The sequence below is a fragment of the Myxocyprinus asiaticus genome, chromosome 15, assembly GCF_019703515.2.
Source record: "Myxocyprinus asiaticus isolate MX2 ecotype Aquarium Trade chromosome 15, UBuf_Myxa_2, whole genome shotgun sequence".
NCBI classification, from domain to species: domain Eukaryota; kingdom Metazoa; phylum Chordata; class Actinopteri; order Cypriniformes; family Catostomidae; genus Myxocyprinus; species Myxocyprinus asiaticus.
Genome location: NC_059358.1, coordinates 12353283 through 12379768, shown reverse-complemented (window position 1 = coordinate 12379768; position 26486 = coordinate 12353283). Strand labels below are relative to the sequence as shown.

The following is a 26486-nucleotide window of genomic DNA, read 5'->3' as shown; positions in this document are numbered from 1 at the left end:
CAAAAAGTTTTAACAGCAGTATTAATGCAACTGCTTTTATAAAATATTAAAGTTTCAAATGTATGCCTTTAAACCCCTCCAAAAACTGGCCCCCATTCACATCCTATGTAAGTGCCTTACTATAATCTGGATTTTTGCTTTTTTTTAAAGAAAAGGATGGACGAGTTGAAATATTTATTTATTTATTTTTGGTAATCAACATTACACCACACAAGCTGCTGATTGAGCTTAACATGTATTGAACCTGAAATTTCTTTTACAATTTTATATCAAACTGTGCAATTTAAAGCATCCTTAACACTGTTTATGATTGACAGATTTAGAATAAATGACAAAAGATCATGTCACATCCCTGAACGAAATCGATTCACCTCAGCGTAGTCACTTTTGATTCCTAATGCCTCACAGTCGAACAATCGATTCTATTTGGAATTGACTCCCAGCCCTAATTTTGAGCGCATTTTATTATCACCCTCTCTGTATTCTTCCTTTGTGTTTACAGTAGTCAGAGCCATAAAGTGGAGTCCAACTTCAAAGTTAAGAGTGATGACAGGGCAAAGCATCACGTCTTGGTGCAGCTGAGAAACCCGAGATCGGCCCAGATACGATCGTTCACCAGTAATTCCCACAAACAGTCCTCTCCACTCCACAGATAGCCAGCGGGGGAGGAGGGGGAGACAGAGCCAGGCTGAGATCACATCAGGGCATCACCTTGTCAACATCACTGCTAAACAAAACATGACGCAGCAGTAATCCATGACATGGTGCGTGAGCACAACATGCAAACAAAAGACGCCTTGATTCTCGTGATACATGAGAGGAAACCTTCATTACACATGCCTGCTGGTCTCTAATGCTTTATTGACGGGAATGAATAATTCAAACTTTTTGTTTGTTGCTCCATTGAGGGTTCTTTGGGCAGAGAGAAACACTTGATGCGAAGTGTGCATTGACCAACATACAATCCTAAATACAGCCAAAGCAAGTTTCTGACACGAGAGGGAGGTCAGGCCACATAGCCTGCATGTGTTTGTGTTTTTACAACAAAAAAGTTAAAGGAACGCGTTGTTGTGCGGTTACATGGGTTACTTTTAATGAGGCCGTTTTCCAGATGCATATGACGGGAAGCGTTAGACTTGGATGTTTGTATTGGCTATGTTTAATGTGATTAATGCAATGTGACTAGCTCGCATGCAAACACTTCCTTGCAACACTGTGAATTCTTTCTACATGTGTTCTAATCTAAAAATCTGGTATCACGGAGTTCACCACGTGGGAGCAAAATAAAATGTCTGTAAAGTGATAACAGAGAGGAACTGATACCATCATGCAATTTATGAAATCAAATAAGCTAGTGAATGGACCTAGATTTCTTCTTATTCAGATCTAAAGGTGCCACCTTCTGGTCATTAGTGGAAACTACACTTCAAAAGTGACCAGCTTGATGGAATATGTAGGTAAGGTTTGGTTTGGGGAAAGTATAACGGTTGTTGAAGGCTTGAAATATGTAATAATCTCTGAATAATCGTTATTTAAATACTGTGTGTAAATCTGATAATGCTGGCACAAAACTGACTGCTTGACTAGTTTACTTTTCTTGATGCTCAGCTGAACAGATTTTCTGTTTACAATGGTGGCCAAAAGTTTGAATAATGTACAGATTTTGCTCTTATGGAAAGAAATTGGAACTTTTATTCACCAAAGTGGCATTCAACTGATCACAATGTATAGTCAGGACATTAATAACGTGAAAAATTACTATTACAATTTGAAAAAAAAATTCAGAACTTCTAAAATTACTTCAAAGTGTTCACATCAAAAATCCTCCACGTGCAGAAATGACAGCTTTGCAGATCCTTGGCATTCTAGCTGTCAGTTTGTCCAGATACTCAGGTGATATTTCACCCCACACTTCCTGTAGCACTTGCCATAGATGTGGCTGTCTTGTTGGGCACTTCTCACGCACCTTACAGTCTAGCTGATCCCACAAAAGCTCAATGGGGTTAAGATCCATAACACTCTTTTCCAATTATCTGTTGTCCCATGTCTGTGTTTCTTTGCCCACTCTAACATTTTATTTTTGTTTTCCTGTTTCAAAAGTGGCTTTTTCTTTGCAATTCTTCCCATAAGGCCTGCACCCCTGAGTCTTCTCTTTACTGTTGTACATGAAACTGGTGTTGAGCAGTAGAATTCAGTGAGGACATGTGAGGCGTCTATTTCTCAAACTAGAGAGTCTGATGTACTTATTCTCTTGTTTAGTTGTACATCTGGCCTTCCACATCTCTTTCTGTCCTTGTTAGAGCCAGTTGTCCTTTGTCTTTGAAGACTGTAGTGTACACCTTTGTATGAAATCATTTTTTTTTTAAAAAACATTTTTGGGCAATTTCAAGCTCTGTATAGCCTTCATTCCTCAAAACAATGATTGACTGTTTCTTTTTTGCCATTTTTGACCTAATATTGACCTTAAGACATGCCAGTCTATTGCACAAACACAAACACAATGTTAAGCTTCATTTAACGAACCAAATAGCTTTCAACTGTGTTTGATATAATGGAAGTGATTTTCTAGTACCAAATAAGCAATTTAGCATGATTACTCAAGGATAAGGTGTTGGAGTGACGGCTGCTGGAAATGGGGCCTGCCTAGATTTGATCAAAAATGACTTTTCAAATAGTGATGGGGCTGTTTTTTATATCAGTAATGTCCTGACTATACTTTGTGATCAGCTGAATGCCACTTTGGTGAATTAAAGTACCAATTTCCTTCCGAAACAGCAAAATCTGTACATTATTCCAAACTTTTGGCTGCCAGCTTAATTATCTATGATGCTTATGTAGATGAATTACTTTTGGACTATATTTGGACTTTTTGGGAAAATTACTAAATTGAATTGAAATGATGGGTGTCATTTAGTATTTCTATTGTTTGTTGTTTTCTTGATGCTCAGTTGGAGAGATTTTTCAATTAATTCTCTATGATGCTTATGTAGATGAATTCTGATTTTCTGTTTCAGGGAATTTACATAACTTAACTTTTGGACTTGATCTGTATTGAACTGAAATTGTGTTTCAGTTAGTTTTTTATATTGTTTGTTGTTGTATAACACACTCGCAACATAATTTTAAGATTTTTTATTTTAATTTCGTAACAAAATTCCAACAAATTGAATTAAGTAATCTTTAACAAAATAAAAAAACGTAAATAAATAATAAATAAACCTAAATTTAAATATTTTGTTTTATTAATTAAATTTTGTTAAAAATTACACAATTCAATTTGAAAGGATTTTGTTATAAAATTCGAATGTGTAAATATTACAAATAAGCTCAAATATATTTTAGTGTATGGACTAACTACTTTTCATACAATCAAAAAGAATAATTTTAAGATTTAATTGTTTTATGCTTTATTAATTTAATTTGTTAGACATTACACAATTCAATTTGATGGAATTTTGTTATGAACTTTAAATGTGTACATTTTTAAAATAAGCTAAGACATTTTTAAGTGAAGATGCTGAAAGCTGACAGTTTGTTAAAGGGTTAACTTTTCAGATCTTCCTATAAGAATGGGGTTCATAAAAGTATTTTCGTAAAACGTTTTTTTTATTTATTTATTTATTTTTTTTTTATATTTTATAGGTCCTTTATAGCCTAAATTTGATTCCTTTCACACAACCTACACTTGACCAAAACAAAACTCATTTGTCTGGCACCCCAGCATATACTAAAGGAAGAAAAGTTACAAACTTTCTATTAGAATGAAATACAGTATCTGTTTACTGACATACCTTGAAACTATTTATTGTCCTATGTTTGGGATGTGCTGTTTGGTTTTTGTTAATTATCATAATAATGTAGATAGTCTGGCCGGTGAGATCAAAAGCTGAATAGACATATTCCAGATTACTCTGATCCTTATGAAGAACCTCTGATGAAAATCAGATCTACATAATGTCTGATTTTTAAGGAAATAATTTACAACTGTCTCACATGGCAGGTGAGGGGAACGCAAAAAAAGATGAACTAAAATCCCCTTACTGTATTGTAAGCACTCCTGACTATTGTTGTCTGTTTGCTTTTGTTTGCCTGCTTGTTTATTCCACAGTAGATACCAAACACTTGGTGCAAATGAAATGTGACAAGAGCAATCATCTCCGGATGTCTCCAAGCTCTTGTCAGTATTGACACTGCCAGGCGTTATTTTCAACTGCCTTGGTCTGATGTAAATAGAGTTAGTTTCTTCACAGCTTTCTTTTCCAGCCATTCTGGAGACATTATTGCCAACTATCTCACATTAACGCCTGTAAAACAGTGGCATCATATGGGCATAACCATCCTCTTTTGAAAAGTGTTCCTGCTGCATGTTGAACTAAACTGGACAGTGTAAGTCCATTTAGATGCTGACAAATTACACCAAAACATCACAAAAGTGTCAACAAAATTGTCATTCATTCACTTTTATTTAACTCTGACTAGCAATGAGAAGCATTATAGGAACTTACAAAAGTAGCCTTTGGTACCCCTGCAAATGCGACATTGCCTCTTTTCAATTTGCAATGGAATCGACATAGTTTATAGACAGGTAGAAGCCTTTTAGAGCCGAAGAGGTCTCTCAAAGATTTCCCAGGGTTCCTTTTCGAATTTTCCCTATTCCACCTTATGATGACAAATGCTTCTGGCTAATCATGCTGGATGGGAGAAAGAAATTTAGGTGCTAACGTAGAGTGCAGCGAAGCAAAGTTCCATTTCAGCTAAAGAGCTTAAAGGATTGAATTTACATTACAAATAGTTATCAAGTCTAATGTTAATAAACCTTGGTAAGCCATACAAATACCCACATTGTGCTGCTACTAAAAATAATGCAGAGGAAATTAAGCCAAGAGCAGACAGAGCTGGGGTCAGGTCCCTGAGGCTGTCACCGTGGAGTGCTCTTCTGAGAAATCAGTCACTGGAAGTTTTCCACAGGGTTTCCAACAGTACTAGTGCATACACTTCAGCTTTCCGTCAGGTACTGGAGCATTTCTGTAGAAACAAGTTGCTTTAAGAAGTTAACATGTTTGTGCAAGTGAATGATGTCCTTGGGTTGTCCAGGGAAGACTAGATGACTAAAAGCTTCCAATGAGGTTAATATTTTCCATCTTGAAGAGTACAACAAACAAATGCACACACATTTATTTCATTATTTGAAACACTGTAGGTGCAATGGTTGATTCAAATTTGTTTTGTCTGTAAACTCTGCAGTACTAAGCACTCTTTCAGGAAAACATTCCATTTGCCTCCATTAGACTGTATGATCTCAGAGATGTGTAAAACTGAAAGTGAAGGAGAGTCCAGTTTTCTAAGAACATATTGCTGATGGAGGCACATTGACATAGATGTCTTGTACTATTTAAAGGTGTCCCCTTACAGGCTGTGTGTGACGGTGTCTGCTCTTTAAAATGGCTAGCATTTTATCCATGAACAGACCGGCCATCAGAGCCATGTCCATTTATTTTACTGCAACTTATTTGTTTACTTACCTAGTCAGCATATAAAAATAGACATATCCATGTGTAATAATATCTTTTTACTTCTTAAGGGGATAGGGATTTTCCAAAAGTGAAAATTCTATCATCAGTTACCCCATTCAATGTTAGTTATCCATACAATGAAAGTGAATGTGACAGAGGCTGACAGTGCCTAACATTCTGCCTAAAATCTCCTTTTGAGCTCTATGAAAGAAAGTCATATGGGTTTGGAGCAATATAAGGGTGAGTACATTTTTGGGTGAACTATCCCGTTAAAAACAACTCCTGATATCACCCCAAAATGGCTGGAAGGAATACAGAATGCCATTTGAAAACATTGTATTGACTCCTATTCAAAAGACATGTCATTAAGATCCTGAAGTCAGATAAATTTTATTTGTATAGTGCTTTCACAGTGCATACTGCTTCAAAGCAACTATTTGGAAAATCATGCCTTTGTCTGAAAGTGAGCAAGTGAGCTAGTCAAAGGTCTAACTTGGTCTAACTACATCTCTACAATTATCAATAAAGCAAGCAATAGGCCCAAGGTTTTGTTTGACATGATAAATAAGCTCACCCAACCTCCAGCTCATGACGTCCATGCATCTGATGAGCTTTGTTGTTCTTTCCTGAATTATTTCCAGGAAAAGTTGAATGCTGTCTGCCAGTGCTTTATAGATGAGGCTTCAGATTTTAGTTTTATGCCAGACCACTCTTGTCAATATTTGTCTAGTTTTACTCCTACAAACCCCTCCTCAATCAGTGACTTAATACTGAAGTCCAATTCTTCATCTTGCCGACTTGATCCTGCTCACACATCCCTCCTCAAACTCTGTCATTCTGTCATCTCCGCACCTATCTCACATTTCATAAACAGATCTCTAGCTTCTGCTTCTCTCCCTTTACCACTTAAAACTGCAGCAGTGACTCTTTCTCATTTTCACCCTATCTCTAACTTACCATTCATTTAAAAAATACTGGAAAGAGTTGTTGCCTCCCAGTTACAATCTTTCTTTGTTCAAAATTATCATTTTGACCCATTTCAGTCTGGCTTTAGCCCACTTCACAGTGCTGAAAGTGCCCTTGTAAGGGTTGTCAATGGCCTACTACTCACTGGTGACTCTGGTTCTCTCTCCATTCTTCTATTACTTGATCTTAGTTCTGCTTTTGATACTGTCTGCCATGAATTACTTCTCTCCCACCTCTCGGATGTTGGTGTCACTGGTGCTGCTCCCTCCTGGCTTTCTTCATACCTCATGGATAGACAGTTTTACATTTCAATGCAAAATTATCAGTCACCTACTGATTCCCTGAAATTAGGTGTCCCTCAGGGATCGGTTCTTGGACCTCTACTATTCATTATACATATACTGCCTTTGGGTCAACTCATTCGCCACCATGGTTTCAGTTACCACTGTTATGCTGATGACATTCAAATATGTACAGCTTGTAGATCTCCTCCCACTCTCCAGACCACTATCAACATGTGTAAATGAAATAAAAAAATAAAAAAATGGCTTAACTCCAACTTCCTAAAATTGAACATGGATGAAACTGAGATCATTATTATTGGAACACCAACACTTACGAAAACAATTCCTTATGACTTTGGTTGTGATATTGATGGCACTTTCATCAAACCTTCCAATACTGTAAAAAATGTAGGTATCATCTTTGATCCCTCCCTCATTTTGAAGCTCATATTAAATCTGTATCTAAAATTGCCTTCTTTCACTTTTGCTGCATTGCTCGCCTTCGACCCTTTACCAGTCTCAAAGACGCCGAAACACTGGTTCATGCATTTATATCCTCACATCTTGACTATTGCAATGCCCTCTTCACTGGTTTACCTGCTAACTCTATTACTAGGTTGCAATATATTCAAAATTCTGCTGCTAGAATTCTTACACATACCAAGCGCTCAGCTCATATTACTCCATTCCTGTTTGAACTTCACTTACCAGTTTTGTTTCGCATAAAATATAAACCAATCCTGCTTACATTTAAATCACTTCATGGTCTGGCACCTCACTATCTTAGTGAATTGCTTCTCCCCTACAACCCGATCCGCTCGCTTAGGTCTTCTGGGTCTCTCTACTATGGGTGGCAGGTCATTCAGCGTAGTAGCACCCACTATATGGAATTCACTCCCCCTGACTCTTCGCAGCATCTCTTCTATCTCTGAGTTTAAATCTCAACTTAAAACTTTTTTGTTTTCTCAGTGTTATTTATCTTAATGAGTTATGTATTCACTCTCAATGACTGCGCTATCTGAACTGTGTTTTTGTGACTGTTCTTTGTTTGTGTATTATTGTGTTACTATTGTCAAGTGCCCTTGAGCTCTGGAAAGGTGCTATATAAATTAAACGTATTATTATTATTATTATTATTATTATTATTATTATTATTAAAGGCGAGGACAAACCCCTTTGATATTTTAAAACTTCCAAAAAGAGAGGGAGAAAAACCAGACCCCAAAACTTTAACTAAAGATCCTCATCCATCACATCTGAAACCTGACTAAAATGTCTAAATCTAAAGTAACTCAAAAACAAGAAACAAAAAGGCTATAAGGCACATGAAACTGATAGATTTAGAAAACCTAAAGACAGTTTAAAATCAATTTAGATAATAGATTTAATGATATTTTCAACTGATAACTCTGTCTTGGATTGAATTTAATGTAATGAAACATTAATAAAAAGCATTATGAAATTCAACCCAACAGCTGGCAATACATTGTTAATGAACAATTTTGGTGAACGGCCCCTTTAAAAGTTATTAAAAATCCCCCAAAATCTTCTCAAATGCTCTTTAAAGGTTCCTCTTTAAAATATCTTGTTAAATGTGTTTTAATTATTTATTTTTTATTTCCCTTTGACTGTTGGTAGCACCGATCTAGATAATTAACAATGACATATCCCTTATATTAAGAAAAAAATATACTGATTTTACTCATTGTTTGAGGAAGATTATATGAATAGAGTCATTTTCTTCTATAAATAGAATGTCCATTGTTACAATCACTAGGATCTTTTGACATTTTGTGTCCATGAAAACTAAGATGTACAGTAAATCTATGTACAATACCACTTTATTTCTTCCTAATTATTAATTACTGTATATCAGCATAAATGTAAATCCTCCACACTTCTGTAGTGCTAAATAAAACTCAGTAACACCATAAAATCCACATTATTTGCAAGAAAAGGGCATCATCTCCAAGCAACAACTTAGCAGCAAGTGACCAGCCAGTGTTTTTGGAGACAAACCTTTGATTTAGCCTCTGCTTGATTTCACGTTTTTGTCTTTTTGTTGCTATGCAACCACAGCAGGATGCACAAAACTAGCTCAGACAGCCTGTTAAATTGAGTTTCAAGTACTGCAAATATATAATGATGATGGTTTTTCACTACTAAAAGCAAAGAAACAGACAAAACCAAGAATTATTTACATTTATTTTAATATCAAAGTGAATCTGAGTATAATAAATGGTCATTAACATGTCAGCGATGTTATTAGAACATATATATTTGTAATCTCAGAATAAATCCTGTGAGTATAGAGGATGTTTCCAGTGAGTCAACATGATCTTATAGGCCTATGGGTTCTACTGTGTATACAGTGTCAGTGAATATGGATATGCTTTGCTTTTTCAGAGATGGATTTAAATTTCCAAAAGTTAGCAAATTGTGTGGCAGCTACCTCTATTAAATAATTATATTTTTAGTGCTTGGAGAAAAAGTATTACATATCTGCACGCACCGTTCCTTGCATAAACTAACAAGGACAATATGAGAAAATAATGGCAAAAACATCTAGAATATATTGGCATTTTTGCAGTGGACCACAGGACAATGTTATTTCAGCATGTAATTGCACAGCTCACAACCTCACTGTTCCAAACCAAAGACTGCAGCCCTCGATTACACAAAATCTCAACATACCATGATGAAATGGCTGAAGTGGACATATACTGTATATCGGTTTTGGTAGGATTCTGAAAATGTAAGAAAGAGGCAGTGGGATTGTCAGTATTAGCAGCAGGATTTCGTACAACTGGACATTTACTGAATTCACATTGCTTTCTCAGCATTTTCAGCTCATAAAGTCAGCAACAGTGTTGGGTGTAATGCATTACTAAGTAATTAATTGCTGTAATTACTTTTTCAATGAAAAAAGATTATTCTTAATTTTTCAGTAATTTATTTACAGTTTCTTCTGATGTAATTGTGTTAAATACTGTATAGACTATAAACCAATTCTATATAAAACAATAGTGAATTTAAAAACGAAATTTTACATCTAATGTTAAGATGTATGTTTTCTAATTTAATGCAGCACCCTTAAATTCTTTGGCCAGTTCATGAATAATTTATTTGATTTTATATGTTTTATTTGAAAGAATTAAAAGAACAATTTCATGTATCTCCTCGTATTTTTCATCTGGTCGACATTGATAAGGGTTTTAGAAAGAAATTAGTAATAAGTAACGTAATTACTTTTCATACAGAGTTATTAGTATAGTAATCTAATTACACTGAGTAAACTAAGAGTAACTCACCCAACACTGGTCAGCAACTGTGCTAGACTTCATTTTGCTCTCAAATAGTATGAAAAATGCAGATATTCATGCTGTATGTTTGTGGAGCTGAGACCTCTGTAATGTGATATTCTGTTTTACTGGATGAGTAAGCAGTTGTTACATAGTCAGTGATACAAGGTCGAAAAAGCTTCTTTTTTTTTTTTTTTTTTTTTTTTTTTAGGCATGCTGGAAATGTCAACGTTATAGGGATAAATGACTTGAGAGTTCAGTCAACTTATGGCATCGCTATTCTCCTCCTCGACAAAACTGTGTGTTGGCGACGACCGACTTGGACTCGATCTCGTTCTTAAGTTAATAGAGCCATAGAGCTTTGCGGAGTGCTTGGAATACGCGAAGGCTTTTCTCCTGTACATCTCACCCTTCCACATTGAAATCATTAGCAAAGTGGACAGCACCACGCCGCCCAAGGTGAGAAGGCAAAGGCCGGCGATCACGCACATGTCCAGGTGCGCGCCTATCCTTGCGATCTCGTTCTCGAGTCTTTCCATTTCGCGCGCGGACACGTTGTCCGAGTTCACTCTGACGTCCCGCGGGACCGCGTACGATATGATCACGAGCGAGATGCCTGTAATGAGGAACGTGACCGCGCTAATGAATCCGTAATCCACGGATTTCCCCGAACTCTCCGAGCTGAGGTCGATGTCGGATATCAGCGATAACTCCTGAAGCCCATCGGGACGGATTTCGCTCGCGGGATCGTGGAGAGCCGGCGTCGCGTGACGAAGACTTTTCTCGCTTGTGTCCGGAGTCGCCAGCCGGAGATTGACGTTTTCGTCGACGTAAGTAAACGAGGTCTCCAGCTCCTCGTCGCAGCACACTCTGACCTTCTCTGAGCGCTGATGATGGCGGTGCTGGCCATGCTGTCCTGTCCTTGGTGCTGAATTACACTGTCCACAAGAAGCTTCTTCCAGCGAACTCAGCTTGTGAACATGAAGAGGGCTAGAAGACCAGTCCAGTACTCCGGGAGGATTGGATCTTCCTCCTCTATTATCTATGTAAAGTAACTCCACCGAGGCCATCAGATCCACTCCCACGGATCACTTTAATTTTCCACCGCACATCCACACTCTACCTATTAACACAAAGTAAAATATCTCAGATGAGAAATTAACTATTAACATAGTATACTTGTGCATACTATATAGAGCACGAGCTCCTGGTTACGCGCTGGCCAAAGTTAATGATTGTATTTGAACGAAATCCATTTCCTCTTTCTAAATGAAAGACGATTAAGTTCCTGATTAGTCCTACTGCTTCAGTATCCAATTACCAAAGCAATCCGTATAAAACCCTAGATAAGCTATAAGTCAGTTTAAAACGCATGGCTAAACCGCAGTCAGGTCAGGAGGAAGAACAACACTTCTTATAATAAATAGTGATAATAAAATAATCCTAAATAGCCCACTATATCGTCACATCTGCAATTTCAAACACACAATACTCTAATAACAGCCGGAAAGTGTTATGTTATCAACAAAATGATTTATCAATCTACCGTTTTCACATGATAAATCTATAGTTTTGGCACGTGCCTATAGGGCTGCATCGTTTTACATACATCGATAGATCACACATATTATCCGTAGAGAACAAACAGGACACATTTTCTACCAATTTTTGGGATAAGCACATCAAAAAGCACATCACACGTTATCTGTTTGCTATTTTTAAAATGTATTCTTGCTTAATACCTTCTCGTTGGACGAACATTTGGCCTCCCGGCTGCTTCGCTCCGCCGCGCTCCCTCCCACGCTCCGTTTTAAAGCAGAATTGAGCTCCTGATAGCGAAATTACATATCATACTATGACGAAGGCTTTGCTCATTAATATTAATTTAGGCGTGCTGACGTAGCTTGGTAACCTTCCTATGGCGAAATGGGTCTCATGATATAGTCTTTAAACTTGATTATCAATAATAATAATAATAATAATAATAATAATAATAATAATAATAAAATAACACTTTAAATGATTTTGATAACTTCACTTAAAAAAGCCTTATTTTTTATGTCTTGTTTTCGTACTATTTTGCTTGTCTTTTGCAGATTTTCAATTATTTATTTATTTGTCTTTTTCCCTACTTAATTTAATATATACACATATGTGTGTGTGTGTGTGTGTGTGTGTGTGTGTGTGTGTTATATATATATATATATATATATATATATATATATATATATATATATATATATATATATATATATGTATGTATGTATGTATCTCATTTCAGATCCTGAAATCGTGTCATTTTCTTTAATTTGGGTAATGGGTAATCATTACTTACTATATTGTTCATTGATCAATTCTTTTAAAAGAGAAGCAAAAGAAATGGTCCATTTATAAACATTAATAAGATTGTCCCGACGTTCCTTCGTTATCGTCCTATGGCCAAGGGTTGTATCTTGAATATTGATAGGTGTGGCTGACGTTGTTTGGTATCCTTCCAATGGCGAACGTATGGCTCATGAATATTAAGAAATGTGCCTTCACCATAGTAGAATCTGTACAACGCCTGCCGGTTGCTGATTTGCATCACTTTAGCATTGTCAAGTTAACGATAAGAGGTTTAAAATTGTATTAGAACTATGGGAAATGAAGTTCTTTGGAGCGAAAAGTAATATTTGTATGGATAAAACTACCGCTGTTGCATGGACAGCCAGTAAAACTACAGCCTTGAGACATTTCCTACTTTATGACCAGTAAGGAGCTGCGACTGTGCTAAACCACACCCATCCCACACCATCTGCTCCGGGGTTCTTTTGAAAGCTTGGAAGATTACTGGTTAGTTTAAGCAAGGTCTGTATAATATAATCTGTTGTTAATCTGCCCGAGCCAACCCATTTCAGCTCATATTCTTCATAACGGCCTTCAACATATTGTAAATACAGTGTATGTACTACCTTCATAATGATAATACCTTTCTCAATATCTTATCCACATAATTTTGAGCTTTTATAAAAAATCCTAAAACATTTTAAAAGTGCAGTCAGATATAATCCCTATCCTTAACAACATGCAATCAATATGATTTCCCTATGTGACATTGTGTTCACCAATACAAAGGATGTCTTTGGCTGGAATCCAGGCAAGTTCCCATTTAATAGATGAGTCTGCAGAGATGTGGGGGTTACTCAGCCAGAGATTAATGTCCTGGGCTGGTGGAGGCTCAGCTCAGGGTGTACAAAGTGCACAGTCATGAATTCCCATCTGTCACTGCTGGCTTTGTGAACATGGGTGGAGACGAAGCAGTCAATTAGGACAATTTTCAGCAGGATAGAAATCCTAGAAGGCTGCACAGCTAATGTTGTGCTGCATGCCCCTATAAGATTTCCATACCGTCAGCTGAGCCAGTCCTTTGTGCTTTGCCAAGGACAAAACTGAGTTTCAACACTGAGCCTTGGATCCCAATTAAGTCATCTTGAAATGTACAAAAGCATGTTGTGGCTTGTCAATCTATCCTCATGTTGGGAGCAGGTGATTACACAGACATAGAGTCACATAGTCACTGAACAACATTGCAGCAAAAGCAGCTTCCCTCCTGTCACATTCCTTTACTATCCTCAGCTCTATGAATTGCTGATGTATGTGCTGCATCATAAGATCGAAGCTACAGTAGGCTCTTCAGGTGTACTGTATGTGGTGGTGCAGTGAACTGGAAGAGGTTGGCAGTGAAAATAAGATAATATCTACACTACAAAATCAGATGAGCTTACTTTCCTTAAAATACAGCACAACTTTATTTTATTTTTTTTAGCATGTTTACAGCAACAGAAGTTGACCATAGAGCTTTATAGTTAAAGGTATATTTCACCCCAAAATGAAAATTCTGTCATCATTTACTCACCCTCATCATACAGCTTTTCCAAAGCTGTATGATGTTTTTCTTCTGAGGAACATAAAATGAAATGTTGGGTAGAATGTTAGGGACTTACAGCCTCTGTCACTATTCACTTTCATTATATGGAAAAAAAAAAGAGCGGTAACAACATTTTTCTCAATTTCTCCATGACGGAATACATAAAAGTGGCTTCGAAAATACATAAAATCTGTTTTCTTGTCCTGCAAGCTTTTGATTTTACTAGCTTTGCTAGTTTATTGGTCAGTTGATGCCAGTAAAAGAATCAGTTGTACTGGATACTGTTGGCCATAGTGTAACTGATCCAGATGCTGGAGGAGGCTTATCTCTTTGTCTCTATGACAACAGCTTTTAAAGGGTGTGAGGCAATGTAGATGAGAGGCATTTCTTAAAGGCAGACCGTTTAAGATTCTGCCCTTGGCAGGGAGCCTCTTGGAATCACATTTGGGTAAGAAAATCGAAGAAGGTAGAGAAGGAGCTGTCCATGGTCCTGAAGGTGGTGAATCCTTCAGAACTCAGCTGAGACAGAGATCAATGGTGCCCACAGAAGTTTGTCACAAGTCCTGTGATCCAAAGTCACATGGCATGGGATCCAGGAGTGATCCATATTCAGTATCACCAGTGACAGAAGTAGTAAGAGTAGTATGGGTAGTATTGCATTCCAAACTCTGCATGAGTTGTCTGCATGCAATCTTCTTAAGGAATAGTTAACACAAAAATTAAAATTTTTTCCATTCCATAAGTGAATGGTGACTGAGGCTGTTATTCTTTCTAACATCTTTTGGGTTCCACAAAAAAAAAAAAGAAAAAAAAAAAAACATCATATAGTTTTGGAACAACATGCTTGTGAGAAAAGGATGGCAGAACTGTAATATTTGGGTGAACTATAGCTTTAAAAGTAGAACAAAATGGGTAGTTATACTAAGAAAAAAAAAGTCTAAACACAAGTCTAAGCCTCTTTTTGTTTTTTTTGTTTTTTGTTTTTTTGTAAAACTGAGTAAGAACGGCAAAAAAAAAAAAAAAATAAATAAAAAAAAACACATAGATACACATAGTACTTGGGGTTGTGGAGAGGGTGCAGAGTACCAAGGGGACAAAAGAAAGTGAGACATGTACACAATATGACAGACAGCTCTTTTAATTATTAAACATCCAGTCCTAGAAGGTCATTGAAGATATTGATTCACTAGCATTGTGTCCTTGCGCTGACAAAGTGGAATTTTTATTGCACCATAATGTGAGCTCTTCCCTGTCCATTTTAAACCATTAAATCACAGCTTCTACTAACTTTAAGTTTTTTATTTACTATTTTAAAAGAAAACAAGGACACTGGGAAACACTGATCAATATTACCAATCTGGTCTTATAGAATCATGTTACAATACCTACATTTTTGCGAAATTATTTTTACGAGCCTCGTTGTGCGTATCGCTACAGTTTCCCGGTGCAATGAACACTAGAGGCGCTACAACAAAAATGGTTTCTGTTCACTTTCACACAAATCATGGCAAAAAGGGTAGATTATAAGTTCATAAACACTAACTTTTCACTCTGTTCGTCACACAATGCTATCTTAGGACATCAAAACACTTTTACTATAGTGTATGACTTGCTAGAGGATACTTTTTAATGTTGCTTTTCATAACCAACTACATTTACAAGCTTGTTCAAACACGATCAAATTGCACGATAGCTCAACTGCTTGAGCATTGTACTTGCGATTCAGTGGACCAGGGTATGAGATTTGAAGAGCATGCAAATCTACTTTTGAGCCAAAAGTGTAATGGAAGCAGCACAAAATTATGTGGTTTCTTTAGCAATTGTATTTTCCCTCTCCATTTGCTTTTATGACACTATCAGTTATGGTTAAGGTTTAATGTTTAGAGTAGGGAGGTCAGTTTTGTTGATTTTTAAAACTCAATTGAGCATTGAATTTAAAAACCTCATCTTTTTGGGAGAGAATTGTGAGGAGGAGGAGGGCAGGGCCGGGCCGTGACTACGCATGCCCGGCCCCCAATCGGGCTGATCAGCCGAGGAGAGGGATAAGTGCAGCAGGATGCAGCAGTTCAAGAGAGAGAGAGCCACATGCAGCTGTGCGTTTATGTTTTTGTGTCTTTTTGTTAAAGTTCTTATTAAAACATTATTTTGACTGTTCAGCCAGTTCCCGCCTCCCCCTTTCCCAATGCAACCTTGTTACAGTGGTTCCGAAGCCCGGGAAGGAGGAGGGATGCGCCTTTCGTGGAGTCCTCGCCACTGCCATCCACCCAAAGGAGCAGCCGCAGCCATCCGCCGGGGAACGGAGGAGTTGCTGCCGGCCGCCTGGATGTGGAGGAATGGCCGCCGTCCACGAGGGGAGGAGGGGCTCGCTGCCGGCTGCCTGGAGTGGTGGAGCCGCTTCCAGAGGCGGAGGAGTTCCCTGGGCGTTCCATCCACCAGGGGTCGGAGGACTGGCTCCGGTCCGCCTGGGGAGGAGCGGCTGTCATCCGCCAGAGGGTGGAGGAGTGATCGAGGACCAGGCGATGGCATGCCTGGGAACCGGCGAGCAAGTTTTTTCTCTCTCCTCTCTCTCTCTCACTGTCGCTCCGCCTTGCCCTTTCCCTCTCCTCTTTTTTTTGTTTTTCCATCCCTTTGTTGTCCCCCTCCCAGCTCTAGAGAGGTGGGGAAAAGCCTGCTGGCAGGCAGACCCAAAAGGACAGCACCCCCTCCCCATCCCCAGAAGGGGGTGGGTGATGTACATCATACCCCAGCCTGAGGCAAAGGAGGGAGGAGCGTGATGAGGAGGAGGGCGGGGCCGGGTGGGGCTGATTGCTTTACTATTTTAAGTTTATTCAACTTTTTATTTTTTACAGTGACTCAAGATCCTACATTGTCCTTTGTCTATTGCAAATGAGTATTACTATTATAATATATTTTATTAAATGGTTTTATGAGATAGGTGGATAGATAGATGGATGGATGATGTCATCACTTCCAACCAGCAGATCCATTTTTTATATGAACGGTCTCTCAGTACAGCCCATAACCAGAGCATAGAAAATGACTAGTTTCACCCCATTGTGCACACGGCTGTGCAGCAAAGCCCTTATGGATGCGAGACATGCAAGGTGAGATGTAGAAACAGACTCTTGTCATTAGGAAAATTAAAGATTCCTGATTCTCAGCCAGAAAAGGTATTTAATCATTTGGATGCAGGCTGCCAAGCTTTGAGTGGTCTGTTGGCATTGTAACGAATGGAAAGCAAAACGACATTTTTATGTTTTACATTTTGACGTTTTCTGAAATCAAATTCAATTAGAGAATGTATGATTCATAGAGTCCGGCAGATGATTAATTATTCATTACATTTCCAGGACAAATGATGAAATAAGAGCCTTGTCTTTATGAATGCTTGCCACATTCATAAACTCTTTTCAGCTTAATAATCAGATCTCTCAGATCTCTCACAGTCTTTGCATGTTCTTTTCAGAGTAAAAGTTGGGAGATGATCCACTGCAGGAAGTCAACTTTGATCAATGCAATAAGAGCTCCTTTGGCTGTTTCTGAAAGGGATATTTGCCAAATAATACCTTCCAATCAGACAGATGTGCCTTTTGCAAATGAATTTAGATGAGTTGAGTAAAATTACTGTAATTTATCATTTTCCGTTTTTTTTAATTTTTTTTATTTTTATTATTATTATTATTATTATTATTATTATTATTATTATAATTATGAATAAATAAAGAGATTGTTCTCCACTGGTTTTCACTCCTATACAATTTACACACATGCACAACACAATTTGCAATATAACAGGACAGATTGTAGGGCCTGTTTACTCCCAAAATAAGTTTAATATCTTGATCATCTTATGTGTCAAGAAATATCCCAATAGGATTTTGGGCAGTGATACATGGCTATGTATTGTGAGAACTTTGTTTTACAGTATCCTTCCATTGTTCAACAGAAATGTGTTTTATCTGCTTATATACATTAGGTCCCAGATTTTTCTTGAAGGAAAGAACGACATTATCGTCATAGGGAAGAATTCTGGGATCTTTATTTAGATTTTAAAAGTTGAACGTCCACAAGATGGCAGTAGAACACTTAGCCCAAAACAGCCATAATCACGTGGTCAACTAGTGTATATTAAGATCATTTATGGTTGTAAATACATTCTACAAACAATACATTATCTACCCAGAACTACAGAACAAATAATAAATCAGAAAAACATGTCAGCCTGTGCTTTATTTTTCTACCCTTGTGTATATTTCCAAAGGTCTGGAAAGATAGATCTCTAGGAAAACATTTCAGTGCATGAAACTCCTACTGAAATGTTGTTGGTCTACATTTTTTATGAGTGCATAAAGGATTGTGTCTTTATGGCCATCATGTATCACCCTCTAACAGTGCCATAAACTCCACAAATGCATCTGACCTTCTCTTAATGGAAAGTCCAATGACTTGAAGCACATTTGGGCCTGTAATGGCTTTCATGATGCAAAATCTAGTCTAGTCAAAAGTGTGACTTTCTTTCTTCTGCTAAACACAAATTAAGATTTTTAGAAGAATATCTCAGCTCTGTTGGTCCATTCAATGCATTAATCCATATGACTCCAGTGGTTTAATCCATGTCTTCTGAAGCGATATGATAGTTGTGGGTGAGAAACAGATCAATTTTTAAGTCCCTTTTTTACTATAAATTCTCTATGCTAGGTGGCGATATGCACGAAGAATGCGAATTGCCAAAAACAAAAGAATAACGTGAAAGTGGAGATTTATAGAAAACAATATGATAGTTGTTCTCACCCACAACTATCATATAGCTTCTGAAGACATGGATTTAACCACTGGAGTATAACAAATTACTTCTTTGCTGCCTTCATATGCTTTTTAGACCTTTAATGTTCTGGCCACCATTCACTTTCATATGGACGAACAGAGCTGAGATATTTTTCTAAAATCTTTGTTTGTGTTCAGCACAAGAGAGAAAGTCATACACATCTGGGATGCCATGAGGGAGAGTAGATGATGAGAGAATTTTCATTTATGGGTGAACTATCCATTTAATGCAGAGAATATGACAGCTTTCACTAAAGTGATGAACTGTTATTAACTTTCCTCACAAACCTGTCAGTTCTTTTGAGAGCATGCACAAAAGTCATCAAAAATTATTTCAAGTTCACCCAACAATAAAGGCTGCCGTTATTAGGGATTATCTTCTACATGATATTTTTTTTTTATCATTCTGTTCCTCTAGCCTCCTTTGCAACTGCCAAAATGAAACACAATATACCCATAAAAAAATAAAAAATAAAAAATAACAGTTAAAAACACAATGAGAATAGATCAAATAACTGGTTAAAAGGCAAAAAGCCTTAATATATTGAAGACCCTTTTTGGAAAAAAATACCCTATGCACAGCAAACATACAAATTATTCCATATCTCAACCAATGAACTTATTAAAGGAATATTCTGCGTTCAATACAAGTTTAGCTAAATCAACACCATGTGTGGCATAATGCTGATTACCAAATAAATATAATTTTGACGTGTCCCTCATTCTCTTAAAAAAATAAAAAAGCAAAAATCGAGGTTACAGTGAGGCACTTACAATGGAATTGAATGGGGCCAATTTTTTGAGGGTTTCAAGGCAGAAATCTGAAGCTTATAATTGTATTAAAGCACTTACATTAATTGTTCTGTTAAAACTTGTGTATTATTTGATACACATTATCTCTTCCCATCCCTTCTCAAAATGTAACTTTTCCCCCATTTTATTATTATTACTTTTTTTTATTTATTTATTTTTTATACACATTTTATTGTAAGTTAACAATATGTAAAAAAATTAAAAAAATCCTTAAATTCATAGCTGTTTAATGTAATCTATTTATGGTATAGGTTAATGCAACAAGGCACAACACAAAGATTAATTACAGACTATTTAATCCCTTTAAGTGCAACCAGTGCATTAGTGAGGATACAAACAGCCCTGATCCACAATAGACTGAGTTAAGAGTCAATAATGGCTTGGCTCTCCTGGGTGTGGACCTCCTTCTGCAGGTGAAATCAAACTAGGCCAGCCTTCCTGAGCTCGGATCAATCTTTGTCATTATCATAACACTGGAAACAAACTGACTAGGCAAATTGACTTTTAAACAAACACCATATTTAGGTGGTACACTATAATCAGCATTTGAAATGATTTTTTGGCAGTTTAGCTAAGAAACCTATAATTGAACGTACTGTGTTGGAAACCCTTCCTCTCATGCCTGCTGCAGAATTACGCACTGCACAGCCTGCCCTTCCTGACGCTCTTGGTCTCGTATAGGGGGCTTAGTGAGACCATATCAGCCTGTTCAGCCCTGGGCGGTGCAACACCTCTGTCTGCTCTCCGCAGTTATGCACGCCATCAGGGAGAGGATTTTTACATATCACACAAATTACCCCGGACACATTCTTGGCTTTGCACCAACTGTATTTTAATTTCCATCCTTGAAGTCTAAAGTCTCCTGTAAGTGGTGCTTTATTCCAGAAGGACATTTAAAACAGCATACTACCTAACAGAGACTGTTTAACTTTATGTAATTTACTTTCTCTGGAGTTTCAACGGAATTCTGAAGCATGACATTTTTATGGACACAGGATTTTTCTATTTTGAAAAGTGAAGACTAGAGCGGAAAAAGCCGATTGGAGCATGGAGAACAGCACTTTATTCCAATTCCCCAACGCGACTCTCCCGACGTGGACTGATAACAGTATCGAATACAAAATCGTAAGCATATTATTAGTGATTCTTATTTGTGGAATTGGAATTGTCGGAAATGTCATGGTCATTCTTGTGGTCTTAACGACCAAGCACATGCGCACCCCAACTAACTGCTACCTGGTAAGTCTGGCGGTTGCCGACCTCATGGTCCTGACGGCAGCGGGGCTGCCCAACATCACCGACAGCCTCTTCGGCCAGTGGGTGTACGGATACGCCGGCTGTCTCTCCATCACTTACTTTCAGTACCTGGGCATCAACGCGTCCTCCTGCTCCATCACAGCCTTCACCATTGAGCGCTACATCGCCATCTGTCACCCTATAAAAGCGCAATTCCTGTGCACCCTCTCAAGAGCAAAAAAGATCATTGTTCTCGTTTGGTTTTTTACGTCCCTATATTGCGTCATGTGGTTTTACCTTTCCGATACAAAAGAGGTGGCTTACGAAAACGTTATCCTAATGACTTGCGCCTACAAAGTGTCCAGAAACCTGTATTTGCCGATATATTTCACAGATTTTGCCGTGTTCTACGTTTTCCCGCTTCTGTTGGCGATTGTTTTATACGGGCTGATCGCAAGAATTCTGTTCCTCAACCCACTCCCGTCAGATCCCAAGGAAAGTAGAAGGAACTGGAAAAAGGAGTCGACCGCGGGGAATAAATCAATTAACTCCAGGAGTTCATCCAGCAGCACGACTGCAGCTTCTCGGAGGCAGGTAAAGTGCTGATTTTATTTAGTTTCTTGAACTCACAAGTGTGTTTTCATCACAAAACACGATCGTGCGTAATTGCGCGCTTGGAAGGCGGGCGAAGGCTCTACTATTGGCGAGACTCAAAATCACTATTGTCGGTAAATACGTGAAAGAACAACAGTCTGTAAGCCTATTGTTTGTCTGGTTTTTTGAGAAATTGTTTTGATTGCTCACACAGCCTCGAGCAAGTAAATGTTTAAATGCAATGTGAAACCAACCCCCATCTGAAAAATTCGGAGAGACTGCACTTGTGTTGTTGTGCTGCCCTACGGTCCTTTGGCTGTCAGGCTGTAAATTGCTGTGGAGAAAACAAACCTCTCATGACCTTTGAAAAAGCATTTGATTTCACATTTGTCTGTCCCATAGGACGGTTCACCTATGGGACCCCATGGAAACAATGCAACACCTGTACCGTGATAATCAGGTTTATTCTGTTACAGAAGCTTAAGACTGAGTGAGAAATGAAAATAAACACGATTTCGCGTCGGTGCCTCTCTGTAATGAGAAGACAGGCTTCATGTTGCCAACAAGTCACCCATATTACAAAGATTACAGATAATCCACACATGTTTGATTTTATGCATTTCTCCATTTGTATGGGGGGGGAAATACAAATAAATACATAAATAAATAATTTTAAAAAAAAGTGAATGGTGAGTGAAACAAACATAGGCGAACTATGCCTTTAAACCGAATTTGAGATCTTAATTTTGATCTGTCGCTGGTGTAGGTGACAAAGATGCTGGCAGTGGTGGTGATCCTCTTCGCTCTGCTCTGGATGCCCTATCGGACGCTGGTAGTGGTCAACTCCTTCCTCAAGGAGGCCTACTTGGACACCTGGTTCCTTCTCTTCTGCCGTCTCTGCATCTACATGAACAGCGCCATCAACCCCATCATCTACAATGCCATGTCACAGAAGTTCCGTGCCGCCTTCCACAAACTGTGCCATTGCGGGGCTCAGCACTCTGAGAAGCCCCCCACTTACAGTGTGGCCCTCACGTACAGTGTCATCAAGGAGACCTCCAATGGAGAAAGCCCAGATCACTACACCACAGAGATAGACGACATCCGTGGAGCTGCCGAAGAGCTATTGCCTGGGAGGAAAAGGTTATCATTTAAAGAGCCCTCACTGGCTTGTAAGGGTACACTGACTAGTGCTTAGCTCCTTATTAGCAAATTTGATGAGGCAGGGTGTATTAGTTTACTGTCTACAGTGTTAACAGTTTAACAGAGAAAATGTGCCTCTGAGAACAAGGACTAGGAGTGTAGCTAGCTGCCACATGGAAACCGCATTTTGACAATCAAAGATTTTTAATTAGCAGTTTTTAAACAAGCAGATTTATTTATAGCCAACATAGTCTCATGATAACTCGTCATAATTTGTACAACATGGCAAAATATGGTATGACTTTTATTCCCATAGAGACCAACCAAACAACAAACAGAATTTCAAATCAATATAGTACAGGCATTACATTTTAGCTAGCTTCCTATCCAACACTTTTTTTTAAAGAAAGGAAACGTCAATAAATTTGGTTTGTTACATATTTATTTATGCATTAAAAATTATTGATGTATGTCAATAACTCGTACAACATGATCACACGGAAAGTCTGCATGTTGTTTCTGAGAGTTCCAGTACCCTTGGATCAACCACATTATGCCTACTCACAAGTGCATCTTATATCAGGCACTAAAAACTAAATGTTTTTCATTTTGGTTCACTCTGAGCAGATAAGGTATTTTTCATTCCGGTTCCTCCTCCTTTCCAATTGGTAACTGGTCAGAATGAAATTAAGGAATGGTAATAACGTTCTTTTTTTAAAAAAATGACAGTACTCTGTGCTAAAGATGAGTGATACCAGTTGCCGTGTTACCAGATCTCTCAAAAACAAAAAGGGACCTGGTCTAGAAAAACACACTGAAAACAAGGGACTTTTAGTGTTACTAAATTAGTGATTATAAGCAATTAAATTCTTTTTTTTCCCATGTGGGGAAATTATCAGCATAGAAATCATAACAAGCAAAGTGTACAGTAGCCTACATAAAATAATGTATTTTCAGTAATGTATTCTTAATATTAAATATGTCCCCAAAAATATGTAAAATATGTCAAAAATACATCTGGCTGTCTAAAATCAATTAATACCACAAATATCTTTTCTCCTGCATGCATGCACATATTGCTTCAACGTCATCTTATAAGGGCCGAATTATTATTTTTTAAAACATGTCATAATTATTTAATAATTATTTTATTATTTTATTTTAATTACAGATCTGCTTCTCGATTCAGAATCCAGCAGCATCACATCTGTATTAATGCATCATATCTAACATAATTCAGTGAAGACTTGGAAACAACTGAGAAATTTACTTTTTACCTCAATATCTTTCCTTGTATCTGAATTAACACATGTTTATATAGTAATTATATACAGTATATTTGTCTAAAAGGTCTTCAGCATGTCACAAAGCTTCATCCACAATGTGCATGAAGGCAAAGAAAAGAGTTGATGTGGTTTCCTTCAGAAACAAAAAAGAGAGAAGCCTAAGTTTTTGGGGCAACAGGAAGTGGTGTACTTCCAAAAATGTACTGTAAGTCATTTAGACCTTGGTTTCATATATACATATATATATATATATATATATATATATGGAATGAAATTAACCAGCTCTTAACTGATTACCAACATTTAAAAATAAAGTTTTCACTCCGGAACAATTGAAAGAGACTTAGCTCCCGTTTTCAGTTATGTTTTGCAACAAAACAAAACAAAACAAAACAAAAAACATTTTTCATTTTCATTCCTTGGAACGTTTTAATTCCCTGGAACGTTTTAATTCCCTGTCTCCTATCACATTTTTGCAACAGCTGCAGCATGTTTACTTTCCCCTGTGGTGTGACCATAAGCATGTTGCATCAGCAGCATGGGAGACCCAGGCTTGGATCCCATGTTAAAACTAGGAAGTAATCGCTTTCGCATAATCAGTGACAAGTGTGATTCAGAAGTTGCATTTTCCCCTTTAACATTACATTTTTAATCCACTGATGGTTAGATTTAGGTTTGGGTCAGTTTATAAAATATGCATTCCTCTTTACTGTATTACAGCCTGTACAGCTAAAAACCACTCGCTTCACAACTCGCTTTTGGTGCCCCTCCGTGGACATTTCACCCAGAAAATCCAGCTCACACATGCCCATCCGCCCAACAACAGTAACCGCTTTGTCCACTGGTGGCACTGTTTCACATTTTGATTAGCACATACCGATTTTAGCTAAAGAAAAGTCAACCTACTGTGTCCGAATTCACTGTGAGATCAGTCTGACCTGTAACACACTTCCATTGTCTCATTCCAAACCCAGATGTTTTATGTCTTCTGTGATACACAACAGTGAATTAACTTAATAAATTCATGGTTAGGTTTAGGGTTTGGGTTAGGGGTTAAATTTAGAAAAATCTTAATAATATTGTTCGTTGGTTTGTTTATTTTTTGCTATGGGAGGAAAGGTTTTTGTATGAGCCAACATGTACGATTTCTTATGATTTCACCATCTCGTACTAATGTCATGAGACAGGGATGTTCAAAGCCCAATATACTAGAGTTGACTGAAGACCAAAATAGGCCTTCCTTCTGCTCTGCTCTGAGTACTGTCCTGTCTAGTCACAGCTCCTAAAGCAATCATAGGTGAGGATTTAGAGACACTTGATTGGTTGGGTTAAACTTGACTGGGTGATTTTATTGACTTGAGGGTGATTAAGTGTGTGAGCTCAGGGGTGAATTCTCTGGTCCTTTCACACAGAGGATTTCTTTTAGCACTGTGTACTCAAAGCACTGCCCATTGGTAACTGTGGCAACAGCTTCATGTATCATTGCCAAATCATCACCCTGGGAAACTTGATCTAGGGATGGCTTTCACACAGATACACCGCACTCAACTGATTTGAAAATGGATGGTTGATTACTTATCAGCTCACATTTGTTGAAATTGCAAGCTGAATTTGAACATTCACCCTTATAAAATAAGTTGTAAATAGCCTGCCCAATAATGCTTTCTTTTGCAAAGGAGTATAAAATTCTAACCATCAAAACCTAACCATTTAAGCCACTCCACATCTCCACTCTTTTTAGACTGCATTTTTAGTCACACCCTTATTGTCCCATGACAATCTAAAACAACATTAAACAAGTGTCCATTGCTTTACATATATTGCACATAGTGCATTCTGCTCCACTCCACATCTTCACTCTATTTAGACTGACATTTTTTCACATAGTTGTCATGTTTAACTAGCAGAGCAGTGCACATGAAGTACGTAAATGAACAGCATTACGATTGTTAGCTGCAAAAGTATAATTTGGAGAAGAATTTAATGAATGATATTGGATGTCTACAGCTGTATCATTGCCATTTTTGTTAAACAATGGAATGTAATTGAATTATTACATTAAGATGTAAATAATTTGTTTTGATATCTCACCCTTTCTCTTTCGATTGTATTTGCTGTAGTTTTTGAAATTTGTTTGCTGTAAAAATGCCTGAGTGAAAATTTGCTGACTTTTGATGTAGCATTATAAAAATCATATGACTCAAACTGGCCAAAAGAGTTTAATTTATGGTTAAAATCACCATCAGTTTAAGCATGTAGACTTTAGAGGAAAAAGATGGCTGCTGTTGTGATGTGAGCAAAATAATAATAATAATAAGTAAATAAATTCAGTATATTGATGTTTAAATAGCCTTTCTGTTTTAAGACATGTTTTGTATGTATTTTGTACAGTTGTTGTTTAAAAATAAACTGATGGTAGAAGTTTGGGGAATATCTCTTTGCCCGATTTAATTGTCATGCTTCAACATCCCATTTGTACAAAATATGATTTCACATTCAGAATTTATGCTAATGCGGAGGCTGCTACAGCTGAAGTCAGAAGTTTACAAACACTTAGGTTGGTCATTAAAACTCTAAAACATTTTTATCACTCCACAGATTTAATATTAGCAAACCAT

General features: G+C 37.5%; 2 protein-coding genes across 2 annotated transcripts; one reads left to right on the top strand and one right to left on the bottom strand.

Annotated features, from left to right (window-relative positions):
• Positions 1 to 10244: 10244 nt before the first annotated feature.
• Positions 10245 to 11865, bottom strand: LOC127453507 (transmembrane protein 74-like). Its single transcript, XM_051719924.1, has 2 exons — positions 11808 to 11865; positions 10245 to 11188 (listed from the first exon to the last, which is right to left on the bottom strand). Exon 2 carries the CDS (start codon positions 11133 to 11135, stop codon positions 10326 to 10328), a length of 810 nt encoding a protein of 269 aa, XP_051575884.1. The 5' UTR covers positions 11136 to 11188; positions 11808 to 11865; the 3' UTR covers positions 10245 to 10325.
• Positions 11866 to 20656: 8791 nt separating this feature from the next.
• Positions 20657 to 26292, top strand: LOC127453506 (thyrotropin-releasing hormone receptor-like). Its single transcript, XM_051719923.1, has 2 exons — positions 20657 to 21439; positions 22206 to 26292. The coding sequence occupies exons 1-2, from the start codon at positions 20657 to 20659 to the stop codon at positions 22635 to 22637; spliced, it is 1215 nt and encodes a 404-aa protein (XP_051575883.1). The 3' UTR covers positions 22638 to 26292.
• Positions 26293 to 26486: the final 194 nt, after the last annotated feature.